This window comes from Erythrolamprus reginae, chromosome 1, assembly GCF_031021105.1.
Source record: "Erythrolamprus reginae isolate rEryReg1 chromosome 1, rEryReg1.hap1, whole genome shotgun sequence".
Classification (NCBI taxonomy): domain Eukaryota; kingdom Metazoa; phylum Chordata; class Lepidosauria; order Squamata; family Dipsadidae; genus Erythrolamprus; species Erythrolamprus reginae.
This window is the reverse complement of record NC_091950.1, coordinates 16983930-17004450: the sequence shown is the minus strand read 5'-3', so window position 1 is coordinate 17004450 and position 20521 is coordinate 16983930. Positions and strand designations below refer to the sequence as shown.

At 45.1% G+C, this 20521-nt stretch overlaps 1 protein-coding gene across 4 annotated transcripts; it reads right to left on the bottom strand.

The window, feature by feature from the left end:
• Window positions 1-221: 221 nt before the first annotated feature.
• On the bottom strand, window positions 222-19410 carry C1H19orf25 (chromosome 1 C19orf25 homolog). Of its 4 annotated transcripts, none has more exons than XM_070745370.1 (3): window positions 19302-19410; window positions 7468-7629; window positions 222-1786 (listed from the first exon to the last, which is right to left on the bottom strand). In XM_070745370.1, exons 2-3 carry the CDS (start codon window positions 7601-7603, stop codon window positions 1590-1592), a joined length of 333 nt encoding a protein of 110 aa, XP_070601471.1. In that variant the 5' UTR covers window positions 7604-7629; window positions 19302-19410; the 3' UTR covers window positions 222-1589. The 4 variants fall into 4 exon arrangements, with proteins under 4 accessions (XP_070601471.1, XP_070601481.1, XP_070601491.1 ...); XM_070745380.1 differs by lacking the exon at window positions 19302-19410 and adding an exon at window positions 18463-18487; XM_070745390.1 differs by lacking the exon at window positions 19302-19410 and adding an exon at window positions 17615-17706.
• Window positions 19411-20521: the final 1111 nt, after the last annotated feature.

Below are 20521 nucleotides of genomic sequence, written 5' to 3'. Positions count from 1 at the left end.
AGATTCCTCAAGAGGCCCCACGGAGGCTTCTCCCTGCCTTTTCCGGTTACAGTTTTGGAGGCTCGGGTTTGTAAGTGGAAAATGGTTCTTGAGAAGAAGCAAAAAAATCTTGAACACCCGGTTCTTATCTAGAAAAGTTCATAAGTAGAGGCGTTCATAGGTAGAGGTACCACTGTAGTTTGCCCAGGAAGCTCGAGACGGAGACAGCTCACACGTTCAAAAGTTGTCCAAAAACTGCTTTTTAATAAGAGCTCCTTAAATTAAGTCAAGTATCACAACCAGCAGTCTTGGGAACCTGGCTTGGCTTTCTATACCGACCCTCCACCCTTTAGTAGCAGACAGAAAAACGAACCACCATCCCCCTCCCCTTCCCTTCCTCTCTTCCCAAAACAGCTAAAAGTTTGTTTATGAGGGCCTTCTTACAGATCAGATCTAGGTGCTACTACTACAACTATGGGGGGTTTTCCCCCCCATTTTTATGGTTATCACCCACGACACGATGAGGGGGCCTTATGTCAAACACCAAAATGAATCGGATACACTTCTGGTGATGGTCCAAATGGAATGACCAAGCTAGCCTCGGCCATCTCCCCTCCCGCCCGACCACCCGCTCCCCAAGTCTAGGTCTCGTGTCCCATCAGAATCCCAATGGTGCTTTTAGCCTGTGGTGCTGGGACCGCACGGTGGCCTGGTCTTCTTCAAGCTGTCGATCAGCCGCTTCCTGAAGAACCTCTCGCTGTATTTGAGTCCGGTCAGGTGTCTCAACATGAGAGGCATTTGTTCCGGAGTAATGTCCACATAAACCGGGATGACCTTCGCCCCTTTCTGGTGTACGGTGTGGGCCAGGTTCCATTCCAAAATGCGCTGGCACCAAGGGTCAGTCATTGAATGGGAGGTCAAGAGGACGATGGCCAGGCGGCTGCTTTGGATGATCTCGCTCACGGAAGCCAACACGGGCTTCCCGGCCACGTGGTCCTGATGCTCGACGTAGCCATGGAAACCGCAGGCGTCCAGCATCTCGCGGATAGAGGTGGCAATGGCATCGTCTTCCATGCAGTACCAGAGAGAGAAATCGTATTGGAGCGAAGGAGAGGTCATGGCATAAAAATTACGCGGAGGGGGGGAATTGCCCCTGGGGGCAAGTGGCGATTTTTTTTTTCTCACCCCACCCCTCCCACAAAGAACCACAGCCTACCCGTGTGTATGTGCGTGAACTCTGCGGAAACTCCCCGTCGGCTTTCCCCCAATTTGAGGTGTTTTGTTCTGAACGTCTGTGCGCGGGAAATAAAACGAGGGCCGACGGAGCCGCGGAAAACTAAGAACAACAGGGAATCTAGGGCCAAAAAAATGAAAACGACGCTAACTGCACTGCTGGGCCTACCAACGTGAGCCCAGCGAAGAGATCCAGACAATTCACGGAACCTAAAAACACAGACGGTGCCGGAGGTGTGTAGCGTAGGCATGCTGGAGTCACATCACAATGGCGAGTCTTTAGTTCAAGCATGGCATGGATCCTGCAAAGGAGGTGGGGCGGTGGAAACTCGACCGTGGTCACTTCCCTGCCCACCCCCACCCAAAAAGAGTTATCTTCACAAAGCCCTCTGCTTCATCTCCAGAATGCCCTGCTCCAGGGTTGCTCCAGCCAGTTTCAGCTCCTCGCACTTCTCCTTGAGCAAACTGCAGGCCTTCTGCAAGCGGTGGTTCATCTCCACGTAGGACTGGGTCAGCCGGTAGAGGCGTTCCCGCTTGGCCTCCGGATCTTCATTCTTCGTCGGGGTGGGCAAATCTGAAGGCAGGCGAAAGCGGGGTGGGGTTGGGAGGGAGGAAAGAGAGACAGAGACAACAATGTTGAAACGAGAGGTCCTTGGTGCTCTCTGAGCTTGGCTTGTTTTGTGGCAGGCTTTTATAGAAACATAGAAGATTGACGGCAGAAAAAGACTGTTAGTACATGGTACGTGGTTATTTGGGATTGCCATGTCTGTTAAACTGCCTATTGGAGTTTATATATTTACAGTTGTAACATCAGTTTAATGTTTCCAAATGTAAAATAATGCACTTGGGGAAAAGGAATCCTCAATCTGAGTATTGCATTGGCAGTTCTGTGTTAGCAAAAACTTCAGAAGAGAAGGATTTAGGGGTAGTGATTTCTGACAGTCTCAAAATGGGTGAGCAGTGTAGTCGGGCGGTAGGAAAAGCAAGTAGGATGCTTAGCTGCATAGCTAGAGGTATAACAAGCAGGAAGAGGGCGATTGTGATCCCCTTATATAGAGCGCTGGTGAGACCACATTTGGAGTACTGTGTTCAGTTCTGGAGACCTCACCTACAAAAAGATATTGGCAAAATTGAACGGGTCCAAAGACGGGCTACAAGAATGGTGGAAGGTCTTAAGCATAAAACGTATCAGGAAAGACTTAATGAACTCCATCTGTATAGTCTGGAGGACAGAAGGAAAAGGGGGGACATGATCGAAACATTTAAATAGGTTAAAGGGTTAAATAAGGTTCAGGAGGGAAGTGTTTTTAATAGGAAAGTGAACACAAGAACAAGGGGACACAATCTGAAGTTAGTTGGGGGAATGATCAAAGGCAACATGAGAAAATATTATTTTACTGAAAGAGTAGTAGATCCTTGGAACAAACTTCCAGCAGACGTGGTTGGTTAATCCACAGTAACTGAATTTAAACATGCCTGGGATAAACATATATCCATTGTAAGATAAAATACAGGAAATAGTATAAGGGCAAACTAGATGGACCATGAGGTCTTTTTCTGCTGTCAGTCTTCTATATTTCTATGTTTCTATCACTTTAAGGTTTTTGGCTGCTTAGCCATAAGAGGGCGCCAGTACTCCCTCCTGACAATGATGCTGGGTTGCTCATTCACCTTTTGCCTTTAGATTAGATTAGATTAGATTTATTGGATTTATATGCCGCCCCTCTCCGCAGACTCGGGGCGGCTCACAACAATGGCAATAACAGTACATAGTAACAAATCTAATATTTAGCAATCTAAATTACAGTTTTAAGTTAAAAAGTCCATAAAAGCAACCCCAATATATATAAAAAAACAAGCACACAATCAATCATAGATCAAAACTACATGGGCAAGGGTGAGATGTTTCAATTCCACCTTGCCTGACGGCAGAGGTGGGTTTTAAGGAGTTTACGAATCTCTAATCTCTGGGGGGAGCTGGTTCCAGAGGGTCGGAGTCACCACAGAGAAGGCTCTTCCCCTGGGTCCCGCCAGACGACATTGTTTAGTCGAACGGGACCCGGAGAAGGCCTAACCGGTTGCTGGGATTTGTGCGGCAGAAGGCGGTCCCGGAGACATTCTGGTCCGGTGCCATGAAGGGGGGGAGTGTATTTTGCTTAGTGCTTGCTATGTGCAGTTTGTAAATTATTTCTGCTTTATGTATGTATGTAAATAATAATTACTCAGCATACTAAGTCTGTGTCCTTATTGGCTGTATCACACATCCACACTCATCCTTAACCTCTGCTCAGTGTATGTCGAAGGTCTCATAGCCTAGCTATACCAAGACATACCAACAAAGACCTAGTGGTCCTTCCAGTCTGCCCTTAAACTATTTCCTGTATTTTATCTTAGGATGGATATACTGCTTATCCCAGGCATGTTTAAATTCAGTGACTGTGGATTTACCAACCATGTCTGCTGGAAGTTTGTTCCAAGCATCTACTACTCTTTCAGTAAAATAATATTTTTTCATGTTGCTTCTGATCTCATGCAGATGAGAATCCAAACCAGAGGTGGGGTTTTCCATGGAGGGGAGCCTCAGGGGAATCCCAGCAGTGCAAAAACGGGCGCTTCGGCTACCGCACGAATCCCAGTGACTGATAAGGTCCTGCAGAGTTGGTCTTCTCCGGGTCCCGTCGACTAAACAATGTCGCTTGGCAGGCCCCAGGGGAAGAGCCTTATCTGTGGCGGCCCCGGCCCTCTGGAATCAACTCCACCCGGAGATTAGAACTGCCCCCACCCTCCTTTGTCTTTCGTAAGCTACTCAAGACCCACCTATACCGCCAGGCATGGGAGAAATGAGACACCTTCTCCAGGCTTTTATACTTTATGTTTGGTATGTATGTGTTGTTTGGTTTTAAATGATAGGGTTTTATATGTCTTTTTCTCTTTTAATATTAGATTTGTTCCACCGTAACATTGTTTTATTATTGTTGTGAGCCGCCCCGAGTCTTCGGAGAGGGGCGGCATACAAATCTAATAAATTATTATTATTATTATTATTATTATTATTATTAATATTAATATTATTGTTAATATTATTATTATTATTAAGAGAGAAGGAGTGGAGGAACGTAGAAAGGGGGAGAGGAGAAAGAAGGTAGAGGGAGGGGATGGAGACAGAGGGAAATGTAAAGAAATGAGGAAAAACAGATTGATAAATAGCAGCATAAAATAGGTGCAAAAACAGGATATTGATTCATGACAGACTGAATAAACATATATAATGATATGTTTTAAGGAAGTGATGGTCGGGTGCCGAAAGTGTGTGTGCCTGGGGATGGTGAAAACGGCCTCCCGCGCCAACCTCGGAGGGACCTCTGGAGGCCTGAAACAGCCATTCCTCTGGTGGGCCCAGTAGGGCTGTTTTTCGCCCTCCTCCATCCCCTTGAGACTCTCCGGAAGCCAAAAATGCCCTCCCAGACCCTCCAGGCGAGCCGAAAATTGGCTGGCACGCACATGGACATTGGAGCTGAGCTAGGGTAACAACTCATGTGCCAGCAGATATGGCTCTGCGTGCTACCTATGGCATCTGTACTTTACTTTACTTTGCTTTGCTTTACTAGATAAATGGTCAAAGCAATGGAAACTGCAGTTTAATGTTTCCAAATGTAAAATAATGCACTTGGGGAAAAGGAATCCTCAATCTGAGTATTGGATTGGCAGTTCTGTGTTAGCAAAAACTTCAGAAGAGAAGGATTTAGGGGTCGTGATTTCTGACAGTCTCAAAAGTGGGTGAACAGTGCAATCAGGCGGTAGGAAAAGCAAGTAGGATGCTTGGCTGCATAGCTAGAGGTATAACAAGCAGGAAGAGGGAGATTGTGATCCCCTTATATAGAGCGCTGGTGAGACCACATTTGGAATACTGTGTTCAGTTCTGGAGACCTCACCTACAAAAAGATATTGACAAAATTGAACAGGTCCAAAGACGGGCTACAAGAATGGTGGAAGGTCTTAAGCATAAAACGTATCAGGAAAGACTTCATGAACTCAATCTGTATAGTCTGGAGGACAGAAGGAAAAGGGGGGACATGATCGAAACATTTAAATATGTCAAAGGGTTAAATAAGGTTCAGGACGGAAGTGTTTTTAATAGGAAAGTGAGCACAAGAACAAGGGGGCACAATCTGAGGTTGGTTGGGGGAAAGATCAAAAGCAACATGAGAAAATATTATTTTACTGAAAGAGTAGTAGATCCTTGGAACAAACTTCCAGCAGACGTGGTTGGCAAATCCACAGTAACTGAATTTAAACATGCCTGGGATAAACATATATCCATGCTAAGATAAAATACAGGAAATAGTATAAGGGCAGACTAGATGGACCATGAGGTCTTTTTCTGCCGTCAGACTTCTATGTTTCTATAAGTTTGCCATCACTGTTTTAAGGTACAGTGGTACATCGAAACATAGAAGACTGACGGCAGAAAAAGACCTCATGGTCCATCTAGTCTGCCCTTATACTGTTTCCTGTATTTTATCATTGGATGGGTATATGTACCTCTACTTACGAACTTAATTCGTTCCGTGACCAGGTTCTTAAGTAGACAAGTTTGTAAGTAAAAGCAATTTTTCCCATAGGAATCAATGTCAAGGGAAATAATGTGTGCAAAGCCATTAGAAAAGAAATAAAAGCTCGGAATTTGGGTGGGAGGAGGAGGAGGAAGAAGAGGAGAAGGACAGTCGCTGCCAAAAAAAGAAGGTGAAAGGAGGTGAATCAAAAAATTCCACAACTTTAAGGCTTTAAAAAAAAAAAGAGGGACTCTGAGGTGGCGAGGAGAAGCACGTGCCTTCTATACACCCGGTGTGAGGTTGCCTCCCATACACTGCGCCAGAGAGAGAAACCCAGGGGGAATGGCAGGAAACTGCCCAGAGCAAAGGGAGCGTTTCTTTTCTCTGAGCGCTGGCAGAGGTTTATTCCCTCTCCAAGTGCCCAGCAAAAGGAAAATGCTTCATTCGCTCTGGGCTGCCAAAGCCTCCTTAAGCGCCACCGAAAGGCTCCTCTGGCAGCCCAGAAAAGCCCGAGGTGGCCGGGATTAAAGGGGGAATGGCAGGAAACTGGCCGGGCCGTCGTGCTGCTCTTAAATTTCCTGGGAAATTTTTCCGGGCTCGGGTTCTTAAGTAGCAAATGGTTCTTAAGTAGAGGCCAAAAAATCTTGAACACCCGGTTCTTATCTTGAAAAGTTCTTAAGCAGAGGCGTTCTTAGGTAGTGGTACCACTGTATATGCATAGATGTATATATGAAAACTGTGGAGAAAAAATTACAAAACAAATTACAATAAAAAGTCAAGAGGGCAGACTGCAGTTAACAGTAAACTCCACTGCTTTGCCCATCGTGCTTAACGCATTCTTTAATGCAGGGGTCCCTTACCCCCAGTCTCTGGACCGCAGCGATGGGTTGCTACCAGCACACCCCAGAGCTCCGTTCCGTTAGCAGCTGGCAGATGGTGCAATTTGCGCCCGACCGCTCCAGTGCCATCTTCACCAGTCAATTGGACGGCGCCATCTTTTCCCCCCTCCCAAATGTTTGGCCCTTTTTGGCTTCCTGAGCATGCGCAGAAGCAAAATCTTCTGATGGGATTTCAGTGTGTTTTTGCTTCTTGCGCATGCACGGAAGGAGAATTGTGTGAGGGGACGCAAGGCAGGCACACACAGTTCCGCAAGTGCCAAAATCACCAGGATGGGCATGCAGCACACCAGGATGACGGTAAATGGAACCTGCCACTGCTGGACCAGCACTGGTCCATGGCATGTCAGTACCTGGTCTGTGCAAATAAGCAAAGTTTATCCTTTCCATGCCTTTTCATCCATGTTAAGTTCTGGTTTGGATTCTCATCTGCCATGAGATCAGAAGCAACATGAGAAAATATTATTTTACTGAAAGAGTAGTAGATGCTTGGAACAAACTTCCAGCAGACGTGGTTGGTAAATCCACAGTCACTCACTGAATTTAAACATGCCTGGGATAAACACATATCCATCCTAAGATAAAATACAGGAAATAGTATAAGGGCAGAATAGATGGACCATGAGGTCTTCTTCTGCCGTCAATCTTCTATGTTTCTATATTTCTATGAGATTTTCCCCCAAGTTATAGTCTTTTTTATTTCAAATTTTTTAAATAAAAAAATTGGGGCAATTTAGTCCCTTTTCTGCATTTTATTTCGCAACCCAAAGTTCGGAAGACAAATATAAGGGCCAGGATCTTCATACCTTCGTTGGGCTCCACCAGGAGGACAAAAACGGGGTCGTTGGGTTGGGCGCGCTGGACATCTTCGAGAATCTGTTCTGTGTTGGGGGGCTCAGGGCGTGTGGGAAGTACCACCCGCTTCTTGGCCTTTGAGGTCATTGCTTGGAAACAGGTGCCAGAGGGCACTGGAACGAGAGAGAAACAAAGAGAGTTGGATCCTTGTTCTGATAAAAGCTCGGATAGAAACGGGCCGGCTCTCCAGGTAGTCCTCAATTTACGGAGCCCAAAATTTATGTTACCAAGTAAGATGTTGAATTTGTGCTTTACTCCCTAAGACTCTTGTTGTCACAGTGTTTAATTATCACAGCTGTTAAAAGTGATTAAACCAGTTGTTATTAAATGAACCTGGTTTCCACATTATTTTTCTCTTGTTAGACGGTAGCAATTGTTTTGATCACCTGACTTTGGGACATCCGCAACTGTCACAAATATGAACCAGTTGCCGAGTGTCTGAATTGTGATCGCGGTGCCATGGGATGCTACAATGGTCATAAGTGTGTGAAGTCATTTTTTTTTTTTACATATGTTTGTAACCAGGCGGGAGTGGCCACTACCGTTGCTACCAGTGCACTGTGCCCGCAGTTTCAGGAAGCAAAAACTTGTGAGAGGATGAGGGTTAGAGAGATTTCAGCAATTTTTTGTTTCTGCGCATGGGCAGGAAGCAAAATCTCATGAGGGGATGGACGTGTGTGAGATTTCTGTGGGGGTTTTTGCTTCCGCACATGCACAGAAGCAAAAAAAAAATTGCCAAAATCTCTCTCACACACGCGTCCCCTCACAAGTTTTTGCTTCCTGAGCACGTGCAGAAGCAAAAGAATTGCCAAACTCTCTCACACACGCGTCCCCTCACAAGTTTTTGCTTTCTGCACATGTGCAGAAGCAAAATAATTGCCGAATTCTCTCTCACACGCGTCCCCCTCACAGGTTTTTGCTTCCTGCGCATGTGCAGAAGCAAAAAAATTGCCGAATTCTCTCTCACACGCGTCCCCCTCGCAGGTTTTTGCTTCCTGGGCATGTGCAGAAGCAAAAAATTGCCGAATTCTCTGTCATGCAGATCCCCTCACAAGTTTTTGCCTCCTGGGCATGTGCAGAAGCAAAAAAATTGCCGAATTCTCTGTCACGCAGGTCCCCTCACAAGTTTTTGCTTCCTGCGCATGTGCAGAAGCAAAAAATTTGCTGAAATCTCTCTCACACGCGCGTCCCCTCATGAGATTTTGTGCAGTAGCAAAATCTCACTGGGACACTTGCGCACACCGGAGAACCAAAGCTGCCCGAACAGCTCCAGTTTTACTACCGGTGCGCTGTGCTCAACCGTACCGGTAGGAACCTGATACTGGTTGTAACTTAATGGCTATTAAATGAACTGTTGTAAAGTTGGGGGATACCTGTACTTCCAATTACAACCACTGCAGTATGGTCCATGGCAGGGGTAGGCAAAGTTGGCTCTTCTATGACTTGTGGACTTCAACTCCCAGAATTCCTAAGCCAATCATGCTAGCTCAGGGAATTCTGGGAGTTGAAGTCCACATGTCATAGAAGAGCCAACTTTGCCTACCCTGGTCCATGGTTAATTTAGACGCTCGGCAATTGGCATGTGTTTATGGCAGCTGCCCTGTCCCGAGGTCACACGATTGTCATTTTCGACCGATTTCCAAAGAGCAGTCAATGAGGGGAAATCAAGATTCGCTTAACTACCTTGTTATTAATAACTGACAGTGATTCGCTTGTCTCAATTGGGGTTGTCAATTGAGGATTACCTCAATGTGAAAAGGAACTCCGTTCTTAAATTACGAGCAGTTCAGGCTGAAGAAACTGTTTAGTCAGGTTTTAAACACCACTGCAGTTTTCCCCCAAATGCCATCACTCTGCTAAAGAAATAATTCCCTCAACACTGTCAAACTATTTATTAAGTCTGCCCTACTATTACTACTAGTTTGTTCTCATCATACCTATCACCAATTTCCTCCCACTTAGGACTGTATGACTGTAACTTATTGCTTGTATCCTTAAAGATTTTTATTAATATTGATTGTTTCCTCATTGCTTATTTGACCCGTGACAATCATTAAATGTTGTACCTCATGATTCTTGACAAATGTATCTTTTCTTTTATGTACACTGAGAGCATACACACCAGCACCAATTCCTTGTGTGTCCAATTAAAGAAAATTGTCCAATAAAGAAATAAAGAATTCTACATCCATCCATCCAATTTATATGGCTGCCTATCTCACTTATGTGACTCTGGGGTGGCTTAATATCAAATAGATAAAACACTATAAACACATAACAGATTCATTTATTCTGGGGGGCCACGTTAATTTAATTTGGAGGCCTCGCTTAGGTGGTGACCCTCAACAGTGGTAGAGTGATCTCTGCAAAGCTTGGGAATTGTTAATTACCGGTAAGCCCTTTTATGGTGACTGTCATTCTCCAGAGTCTCTCCAGTTGGTTGGGTTTGCAGCTAGATGGTAGTATTACTTCACGCTATAAAATACAGTGATACCTCGTCTTACAAACGCCTCATCATACAAACTTTTCGAGAAAACCCGGGGTTTAAGATTTTTTTTGCCTCTTCTTACAAACTATTTTCACCTTACAAACCCACCGCCGCCTCTGGGATGCCCCGCCTCCAGACTTCCGTTGCCAGCGAAGCGCCCGTTTTCGTGCTGCTGGGATTCCCCTGAGGCTCCCCTCTATGGGAAACCCCACCTATGGACTTCCGTGTTTTTGTGATGCTGCAGGGGAATCCCAGCAGCGCAAAAACAGGTGCTTCGCTGGCAATGGAAGTCTGGAGGTGGGGTTTCCCATGGAGGGGAGCCTCAGGGGAATCCCAGCCAGTGTTCCCTCTAATTTTTTGGGGGGGTGGGCGGAAAAGTATAGTGTCTGAGCGGCAGCCCCTTCGGGACTGGGCGGCACAGAAATAATAAGTAAGTAAGTAAGTAAGTAAGTAAGTAAGTAAGTAAGTAAGTAAGTAAACAAACAAACAAACAAACAAACAAACAAACAAATAAAAAAAACCCCACGCTGTTTTGCCTCAGAGAATTTCAAAATAAAATACTGTACTGTGTGTCTATAACAGTGAGCTCATAATAGGGCAAATCTATCAATATCAAAATGCCACTTAAATAGTTGAGCTAGTTTCAAACTAGATTTTGATTTTCTTTCTCTCTTCCTTACTCCCATTCTTTTTTCTTTCTCTTTTCCTTCCTCTCTTTTTTCTATCTGTTTCTCTCTCTTCCTCTCTCTCTCTCCTTCCCTCTCACTCTTTCCCTCTCGGCTTCTGGGCAGGTTTGGAAAACTCTGAGTTGATGATGATTTTTAAGTGAGCGATTGCTCACTGCTCAGCTTAGAGGGAACTATGATCCCAGCAGCGCAAAAATTGGCGTTTCGGCTGGCAAAAGGGGTGAATTTTGGGCTTGCACACATTAATAACTTTTCCATTGATTCCTATGGAAAACATTGTTTAAGTTTGTAATACAAGGTATCACTGTACATCACAATCACCTGAATTGATGCATTACAGCACTAACACAGTCAGGATTATCCTAAGGTAATCCTAAGATACACTGAGTGCATATGCACCAAAGACAAATTCCTTGTGTGTCCAATCAGTTGGCCAATAAAGAATTCTATTCTATTCTATTCTTCCTCTGTATGAACTTGAATCCTGAACACAGTCCTTTCAGCAGTTCCAAAGAGGCTCCACACCCATTTGCAATACTCAGCGGGCCCTGACGACAGATAAACCTAAAGGTGGCCTCAATGACTCTCTAAAGAAATGCAAATAATAATAATAATAATAATAATAATAATAATAATAATAATAATAATATAATAACAACAATAACAACAGAGTTGGAAGGGACCTTGGAAGTCTTCTAGACCAGTGTTTCCCAACCTTGGCAACTTGAAGATATTTGGACTTCAACTCCCAGAATTCCCCAGCCAGCGAATGCTGGCTGGGGAATTCTGGGAGTTGAAGTCCAGATATCTCCAAGTTGCCAAGGTTGGGAGACACTGTTCTAGACCAGTGATGGGCAACCTTTTGAGCTTGGTGTGTCAAAATTCGCCAAAAAACCAAGCATAACTCGGGTGGTGTGTCACCTTGAGAAAAAAAGTTTGGACAAACCCCCCCTCTTTTCCTCCCTTTTGCCCTATTTCTCTCTCTCTCCCTCTTTCTTTCCCCTTCTCTCCCCATCCCTCTTTCTTTCTTCCTTCCTCTCTTTTTTGCTCTTTCTCCCTCCTTTCCTCTTTCTCTCTTTCTTGCTTTCTCTCTCTCTCTCTCTCTTTCTCTGTCTCTCTTGCTATCTCTCTTTTATTCTCTCTTTCTCACTCTCTCTTGCTTTCCTTCTCTTTCTCTTTTGCTTTCTTTCTCTCTCTTGCTTTCTTTCTCTTTCTTTCTCTCTTTCTCTCTTGCTTTCTTTCTCTTTCTCTCTCTCTTCCTCCCTTTCTCTATTTCTTGCTTTCTTTCTCTCCCTTGCTTTCTCTTTCTTGCTTTCTCTCTCTTACTTTCCTTCTTTTTCTCTCTCTTTCTTGCTTTCTTTCTCTCTCTGTTCCTCTCTTTCTTTCTCTCTCTCTCTTGCTTTCTCTCTTTTTCTCTCTTACTTTCCTTCTCTCTTTCTCTTTTTCTCTCTCTTGCTTTCTTTCTCTTTCTCTCTCTCTCTTCCTCTCACACACACACTCTTTCTCTCTCTCTCTCTCCCTTGCTTTCTCTCTCTCTTGCCTCCTCTCTCTCTTTCTCTCTTATTCTCTCTCCTCCTTTTTCTCTCTCTCTTTCTCTCTCGTGCACCACGGCAGCAACAGAGAGAGAAAGAGAGAGGGAGAGTGGAGAGAGAGTGGAGGGCGGCTTGCCAGTCCGTGGCCCCCTGGATCAGCGTCCCTGCGTGGCCCCAGCGCAGACTCCGCCATCACCTTCGCCTCCGCCTAAGAGGCAGCAGCCACATTCACCCCTTTGCCCTCCCAGGTGTCCATGGAGCTCAGCGCCTGGCCACGCGCCGCCTCCGCCTCCCGGTAGCGCGCCAGACATCTACCTGAGGAACGGGTGGTTGGCCGCCACGAAGGGCGACGCTTGAAGGCCACCATGGCGCTGTTGTTGTCATCACGGCGCAAAGCCAGGCAGTCTCAGATCGCTCGCTTCTCCGGCCAGCAAGCCAGCTGCCAGGGAAAGTGGCGCGATTTTTAAACGCGCGCTTTTCAAATGCGGCGCTTTCCTGGGCAGCCGACTTTGCTGGCCGGAGAAGGGAGCAATTCAGGACTGTGTGGCTTTGCACCACTTCAAAAATTTCTGCCGGGGGAGGGGGTTCCTAATGGCTGTGCGGGCACACAATGGCCGGCGCCCTCCCACCGGGGCCCCAAAAGCTTACGTGCCATCACCGCCAGGGAAGCTCCAGCCGGGCCGGGCTCCTATTCTCGCTCTTCGCACGTCCTTTTTTTTTTTTTGTGCTCGGAAAATCAACAACGCGGATCCTTTAAGAACCTGCGCTTGCGCTCTGCCGGCTTTTTCCTTCCCGGGCTGGGTGGGGGGGGAGGCGAAGGAGGCGCGGGCTTCTCCAAGCAGCAATGAAGGTGAAACAGGAGGGAGGGGTGAGAGTGAGGAGGCTTTTTTTTTTTTGGCTCGCGTCGCGTGCGTTTGGCGCATTCTCTCCGAAAGTTTCTCCGGTGGCCGCGTGTCACTAAAAATGGCTACGCGTGTCAGTGCTGACACGCGTGTCATAGGTTCGCCATCACTGTTCTAGACCAACCCCCTGCTTAGGCAGGAGACCCTACACTACTTCAGACAGATAGTTATCCAACATCCTCTTAAAAACTTCCAGTGTTGGAGCATTCACAACTTCTGGAGGCAAGCTGTTCCACTGATCAATTGTTCTAGCTGTCAGGAATTTTCTTTTTAGTTCTACCTTGCTTCTCTCCTCAACTAGTTTCCATCCATTGCTTCTTGTCCTACCCTCAGGTGCTTCGGAAAATAATTTGACTCAGGTGCCGCTACTGCCACTACGGTTGCGCTGAGCCCGCAGCTTTGGGTCTCTGGCGGGCACGCAGGTCACAGCGGGACTTTGCTACTACACATGTGCAGGTAGCAAATCTTACGAGCTGCAACGACTCTGGCATAAGCCCGTGAAAGTGGTCCCAGTGGTACTTGGCACGCTGGGCGCAGTGCCAAAGGATCTCAGCGGACATTTGAAAACCATCGGAATTGACAAAATCTCCATCTGTCAATTGCAAAAGGCCGCTTTACTGGGATCGGCAAACATAATCACGCAGTCCTAGGTGCTTGGGAAGCGCCCGACTGGTGAGAAAATATGAAATCCAGCATAGTGATCTTGTTTGCTGTGTTGTATTGACAAAATAATAATAATAATAATAATAATAATAATAACAACAACAACAACAGCAACAAAAATATTATTATTATTATTATTATTATTATTATAATAATAATAATTATATAATTAATTATAAGCCAAGGATCTCAGCAGACATTTGAAAACTATCGGAATTGACAAAATCTCCATCTGTCAATTGCAAAAGGCCGCTTTACTGGGATCGGCAAACATAATTCGCCGCTACATCACGTAGTCTTAGGTGCTTGGGAAGCGCCCGACTGGTGATGAAATACGAAATCCAGCATAGTGATCTTGTTTGCTGTGTTGTATTGACATAATAATAATAATAATAATAATAATAATAATAATAATAATAATAGCAACAACAAAACAATTATTATTATTATTATTATTATTATTATTATTATATAATTAATTATAAGCCAAAGGATCTCAACGAACATTTGAAAACCATCGGAATTGACAAAATCTCCATCTGTCAATTGCAAAAGGCTGCTTTACTGGGATCAGTAGTAGTAGTAGTAGTAGTAGTAATAATAATAATAATAATAATAATAATAATAATCCTGCCTTTGGGCACCCAGCCAACTGGGGGGATTTTGCGCCGATCCCTCTCCCTCAATCTAAAGAGTGGGAGGCAAAGGCAACGTATTTCTAAAAATATTCTCCACTTAGCCATCAGAAATCCAGTCTCACTTGAAGGTGTGAGTGTGTATACACCCACACACAAGCAATTTTTGTACCTGAGGAAAACACAACTGATCCATCCACTGATCAAATCACTCCCCGATCGACCCAAATTGCCATCATTAGGAGGAATAAATATTCTAAATGAATGCAAGCAGCTCAAAGTATTCTTTGTACAGGTGTGGAGGGAGGAAGGGATACCTGAAATTTAAGAAGGGAAGCTGGGCGCCAGGGTTACCGCTTTTAAGATGGCACGTGCCATAGGGTTTGGGGTTTTAATTTTAATACATAAATCCCATTGAAGATGAACTAGCTGCCGAAATTTACCTTGACAGTGTGCTTATTTTAGAAACATAGAAACATAGAAGTCTGACGGCAGAAAAAGACCTCCTGGTCCATCTAGTCTGCCCTTGTACTATTTTCTGTATTTTATCTTAGGATGGATATATGGTTATCCCAGGCATGTTTAAATTCAGTTACTGTGGATTTATCAACCACGTCTGCTGGAAGTTTGTTCCAAGGATCTACTACTCTTTCAGTAAAATAATATTTTCTCATGTTGCTTTTGATCTTTCCCCCAACTAACTTCAGATTGTGTCCCCTTGTTCTTGTGTTCACTTCCCTATTAAAACACTTCCCTCCTGGACCTTATTTAACCCTTTAATATATTTAAATGTTTCGATCATGTCCCCCGTTTTCCTTCTGTCCTCCAGACTATACAGATTGAGTTCATGAAGTCTTTCCTGGTACGTTTTATGCTTAAGACCTTCCATTTTGCAGCAGAACTTAAGACACCCGAACCCCCAAAATATGAATTCAGCTACTAAATCTCGATTATATTTTTTATTGTATTCTACATATGAATGGGCTTCATCTCAGGGAGATTAAAAAAACCCATTCAGATAATCCCTTGTGATTTTCTGTAACTAGAAAGCAACCTAACTACGTATGGTTAAAAAGTGAAATGAACAGGGGCTAAAGCAGTTTCAATTTAAACAGAAAGGCAACCTAATTTTTTTCCCTTATGTAACTTTAAAAAAAAATAGATTGCAGGTGCCATCTTAGCAACATCGGTACCCTCCCCTCTAGCTTCTCTGCATTAACACAGAACAGAATGTTGCTTTTAAAATAACAATTATTTCAATCCATCAAAAGGTAAAAGAAATATGTTTCCAGAAATGACATTGCCGCAACTCTGCTCTGCTTTGAAACATGATTTTTACAGAAGGAGGCATAACATTATTTTCTATGAAACCCATGTCTTAAACATTGCTTCTATCACCATTTTTTTCCCTTTTAAATTAGAAAAGAAGAAATGGAATACTGTAACACACACAATCTTTTGGCTGTCAACGCTAGACGCTATTCCTTTGAAAGCATTCCAGAAATAGTTTTCGCCTTCCAAAAACACACAATAGTTTTATCAAATGCATGCATGTCAAATGTATATTTTCTTTTATGTGCCCTGAGAGCACATGCACCAAAGACAAATTCCTTGTGTGTCCAATCACACTTTGGCCAATAAAGAATTCTATTCCATTCCATTCCATTCCATTCCATTCCATTCCATTCCATTCCATTCCATTCCATTCTAAACTGTGCCTGATTTACCATAATTAATTGTAGGTAAGGAGGGAAACATAATAAAGAGTAAAAAAAAAATTTGCTTCATTATCAGCCAGCTTCAGGACACACACAAATCTATCCCACAGAATAATAATATAATCACACATTTGAAATACAGTGGCCAATCGCCGAAAATCAAAAGCATCGCGATGCATTTTTAAAAAAGAAATTAAAACAAACGGAGATGCATTATGCCTCCAATAAGCTAAACACACATTTTATATAATAGTTCCTTTTATCATCAACAAAGGGCTCCCCAAAATCCTGATGTGCCCAAGCAAAAAAAAAGCTACTGCATCAATACCATATCCCTTGCAGTCCTCTGAAGGCAAAACTAAAAAAAAATCCCAGTTCCTGTTTGTGTTTTAAAACCACCCTTCCCTCAACACATGCTGCAAGTGGAAAGGATATTGCCCCACAGAAGGAATTATTTAAAACCTGGTAGCTTTTTCTAAAAAATAAAAAATATATAAGAGATGTTTTAAAGAAAATGTCCTATAATTTCTATGGGAATTTTACGTATTCAGATCTCTTTTCCCTGATCCATCATCTGTGCTCCTTAAAAAAACCCAAACACACCTATAAAAATAAAAACTATAAAAAGTCCCAGGGCATCCACTCCGCCGAATTATCTCGGTTAATCCCACCTACCAAGAATGGTTTGCTTCCATCTCAGTTTTGTCTCCATTCAGCACCACCCTCCAGTTCGACAAGGCTCGGAACAACCACAATCAAAACATCCCTTGTTTGTCAATGCCGGAGTGGGGAACCAGGAGGAGTTTTAAAAATTGAATTATCTGGGTCCCTCAGCTTATCTGTGTGTGTGTTTGCGCGCTCTTCTCTTGCACACACACTCGCACCATCCGGAACTGTTACGCTGAAACTGCAGTGCCCGTTTGCAGGTGTAAGTAGTGATGGGGAAGTGAGATGCATTTAAGAGAATGGAAGGAAATTTTTTTGGTTTTTTGGAAGGGGTGGGGGAGCAGAAAGCTCTGATGCTGCTATGAAATTCTGGGGGGAGGGTGTTTTTTTAAGCCCCCCCCCTTTTCCTAGATTTTTTTTAAAAAGCCCCTGGATTCCTTGCGCGGAGCAGGAAGGACGGCCCCTGCATCCCAAACCACGTTCCAGAATATTCACCACTGGCTCTGCAGTCCGGAAGCTGGTGAAGGGGGGTGGGGGGTGTTTGATACAGAATACAACCCCCTTCTGCAGATACCACACCCACTCTATTGCAAGCAGGGACACCCCACCCCCAGGTAGAGCCTGGATTCGACCCCTCCCGGTAGTCGACCTCTTTTGCCCCATCCATCATCTTCCTGGAGCCTTCAGGGTTTTTCCCCTGGCACATTATGCTCCCCCCCCCCCCCACACACAGAGTGGTCGTCCCCCCACTCCCTCTGTCATAACAAGCCTGCTTCAGGATTCCCCCCCCCCCCTCCTCCATTTCTACCAGCATCAGGCTTTGCCTGGAAACCTTCCCTCTCCTCTACGCCTTGCGGGTGAGCATTGGAGGAGGAGGCGGCTGGGAGAATACGCCTTTCTTTCTCCTGGGGATGAATTTCCCTCCCTCCTTTCCTTTCCTTTTTCATCCTCCCTTTTCTTTCTTTTCTCATCTTCCCTTCTTTCTTCCCTTTCCTTTCTTTTTATCCCTCCCTTTCTCCCTTTTTCTTTCTTTCCTTTCTTCATCCTCCCTTCTTTCCCCCCCTTTTCTTTCCTTTCTCATCCTCCCTTCTTTCCTCCCTTTCCTTTCTTTTTATCCCTTTCTCCCTTTTTCTTTCTTTCCTTTCTTACCCTCCCTTCTTTCCTCCCTTTCCTTTCTTTTTATCCCTTTCCTTTCCTTTCTCATCCTCCCTTTTCCTTTTCTTTCTTATCCTCCCCTTCCCCCTTTTCTTTCTTTCCTTTTCTCATCCTCCCTTTTTCTTTCCTTTCTCATCCATCCTTTTCCCTTTTCCCCTTTCTCATCCTCCCTTCTTTTCCCCCCTTTCCTTTCTTATCCGACCTTTTCCCCATTTTCTTTCCTTTCTGACACTTCTTCCCCCCTTTCCTTTCCTTTTTCACCCTCCCTTCTTTTCCCCCTTTTCTTTCCCTTCTCATCATCCCTTCTTTCCCCCTTCTTTCCTTTCTCACTCTCCCTTCTTTTCTCTACTTCTATCTTCCCTTCTCCCCCCCCCCAATGTTAAACTATCCAGGACATGAACACAACCCGCCTGATCCGAGCCCCCTCCCTCCTGGAAGGCTCCTCGCACCTGTCCCGTCTCCCCCCCCCCCCCGCCCCAGGTGGTTCTATGGAAGGATCACCTTCTCCTTCAGCCCTGCTCTCTCCTGCTCCTCTGGAAGGCTCCCGGACCCCTCCCCATCCCCAGATCCTCCTCCTCCCCTCCACCTCCACCGACTCCAGTTCTTCCCCGCTCGGGAAGCAACAACCCACCCACTAACTCCCAGCTCCCCCCCCCCCGTCTTCTCACCACCCACCTCCCTGCTGCTCCGGGCTCTCCCTCTTCCCCACCGTTAGTACCTCCTCCCAGCTCCCCCCCACCCCAATGCCAAGCCTTACACACGCCCTACAGACACGCGCCCTGGCTTTAGCAACAGACCCTCTTTCCCGCGTCACCCGCTTCACACGAGACGGAGCAGTTCCTCCTACGGGTCCTCAATTCTCCATCTCCAAGAGGACGCCAACCCCCCACTTCTTTTCTGCATACCCCCCCTCCAAGATCAGGCTCCCCCCTAAGCTTCCTCTGCATCTGCAGACCCCGCTCTCTTTCCCGCGTCACTCCCTTCACACGAGACGGAGCAGTTCCTCCTACGGGTCCTCAATTCTCCATCTCCAAGAGGACGCCCCCCCCCACCTCTCTCCTGCATACCCTCCCCAACATCAGGTTCCCCCTAAGCTTCCTCTGCATTTGCAGACCCCGATCTCATTCCCGTGTCACCCCGTTCACACGAGACGGAGCAGTTCCTCCAAGTCGCCCCCACCCCTCCGGGTCCCCAACGCCCCTCCCTCTTTTTTCCTGCACAAGCCGGACCCCCCCCCCCCTTCAATATCAGGCTCCCCTTAAGCTTCCTCTGTATCTGCAGGCACCCCTCTCACCTTTTGCCCCCTCCCCAAATTGACCCCCTCCCCTTCCTCGTCTCACCTGCTCGCTCGCCTCTCCACCACCTGATTCCCTCCCTCCTTCCCTTTCCCAAGCCACGCCCCCACGGCAGACCACGCCCCCTCCCTCGTCCTCCCCGTTTTTCCGCTTTCGGATCGACCCCTTCCGGGTTCCGGGCTGACGTGGCGCATGTGCGATGCGGGGGGGTGGGGCGGCCTCTTGACACCCCCCCACCCCCCAGGATTTATTTATTTATTGTTTTATTTATTTGTTTGTTTTGTCCAATGCACAATAATACACAATGAAGGTTATAGAGGATATATTCGAATGTAATATATTAAAGAAAGAATATAACTAGAGAGAATAGCAGAAAAGGTAGAAGCGATAGAAAAAATGGAAGAGAAGATATATTTGTTTGTTAATTAATTAATTAAACAAACAAACAAATAATTAATAAATAAACAAATAATTAGATTTGTATGCCGCCCCTCTCCACAGACTCGGGCAGCTATTTATTTATTTATTTTGTCCAATACACAATGAGGTTTTAGTGGGTGCTGTATATCTATATACACATAGTAAAAAATACACGATGAAGGTTATAGAGGAGATACTCATAGTAAAATATATCTAAGAAATAATAGAAAATAAGGTATAGTAATAGAACATATCAATGAAAGAATAGAAGAAGAGATTTCATTTCATTTCATTTCATTTATTGGATTTATATGCCGCCCCTCTCCGAAAACTCGGGGCGGCTAACAACAGTCATAAACAATATACAGGATATAGGAATAGAAGAAAGGTATAGGAGATATAGGAGAGCAATAGGACAGGGGATGGAAGGCACTCTAGTGCACTTGTACTCGCCCCTTATATGATTTGATTTGAAGATAGAAGATTTGATGTTGAGCTCCAGCAAGATTTGATTCCCATCCTTTGTTTTCTTGCCAATTTTGCAGAAATGGAGTTCCATCACCTAGAAAGCTTAGAACTACAAGCCTTAAACATGATCTAAGTATTGCCCACAAGATCATATGCTGCAACGTCCTGCCTGTCAACGACTACTTCAGCTTCAACCACAACAACACAAGAGCACACAACAGATTTAAACTTAATATCAACCACTCCAAACTTGACTGTAAAAAATACGACTTCAGTAACTGAGTTGTCGAAGCGTGGAACTCATTACCGGACTCTGTAGTATCATCCCCTAACTCCCAATACTTTACCCTTAGATTATTCAAGGTTGACCTCTCCAG

What these genes read in the sequence shown, in the direction of transcription:
- C1H19orf25 (XM_070745359.1), bottom strand. Translation starts at nt 16,852, where the DNA reads ATGGAGACAAAACTGAGATGGAAGCAAACCATTCTTG. An exon ending in ATGGAAGCAAACCATTCTTG is followed by an intron (nt 7,630 to 16,815) that starts GTAGGTGGGATT and finishes CTCTCGTTCCAG; the next exon opens with TGCCCTCTGGCACCTGTTTC. An exon ending in CCTGGTGGAGCCCAACGAAG is followed by an intron (nt 1,787 to 7,467) that starts GTATGAAGATCC and finishes GCCTGCCTTCAG; the next exon opens with ATTTGCCCACCCCGACGAAG.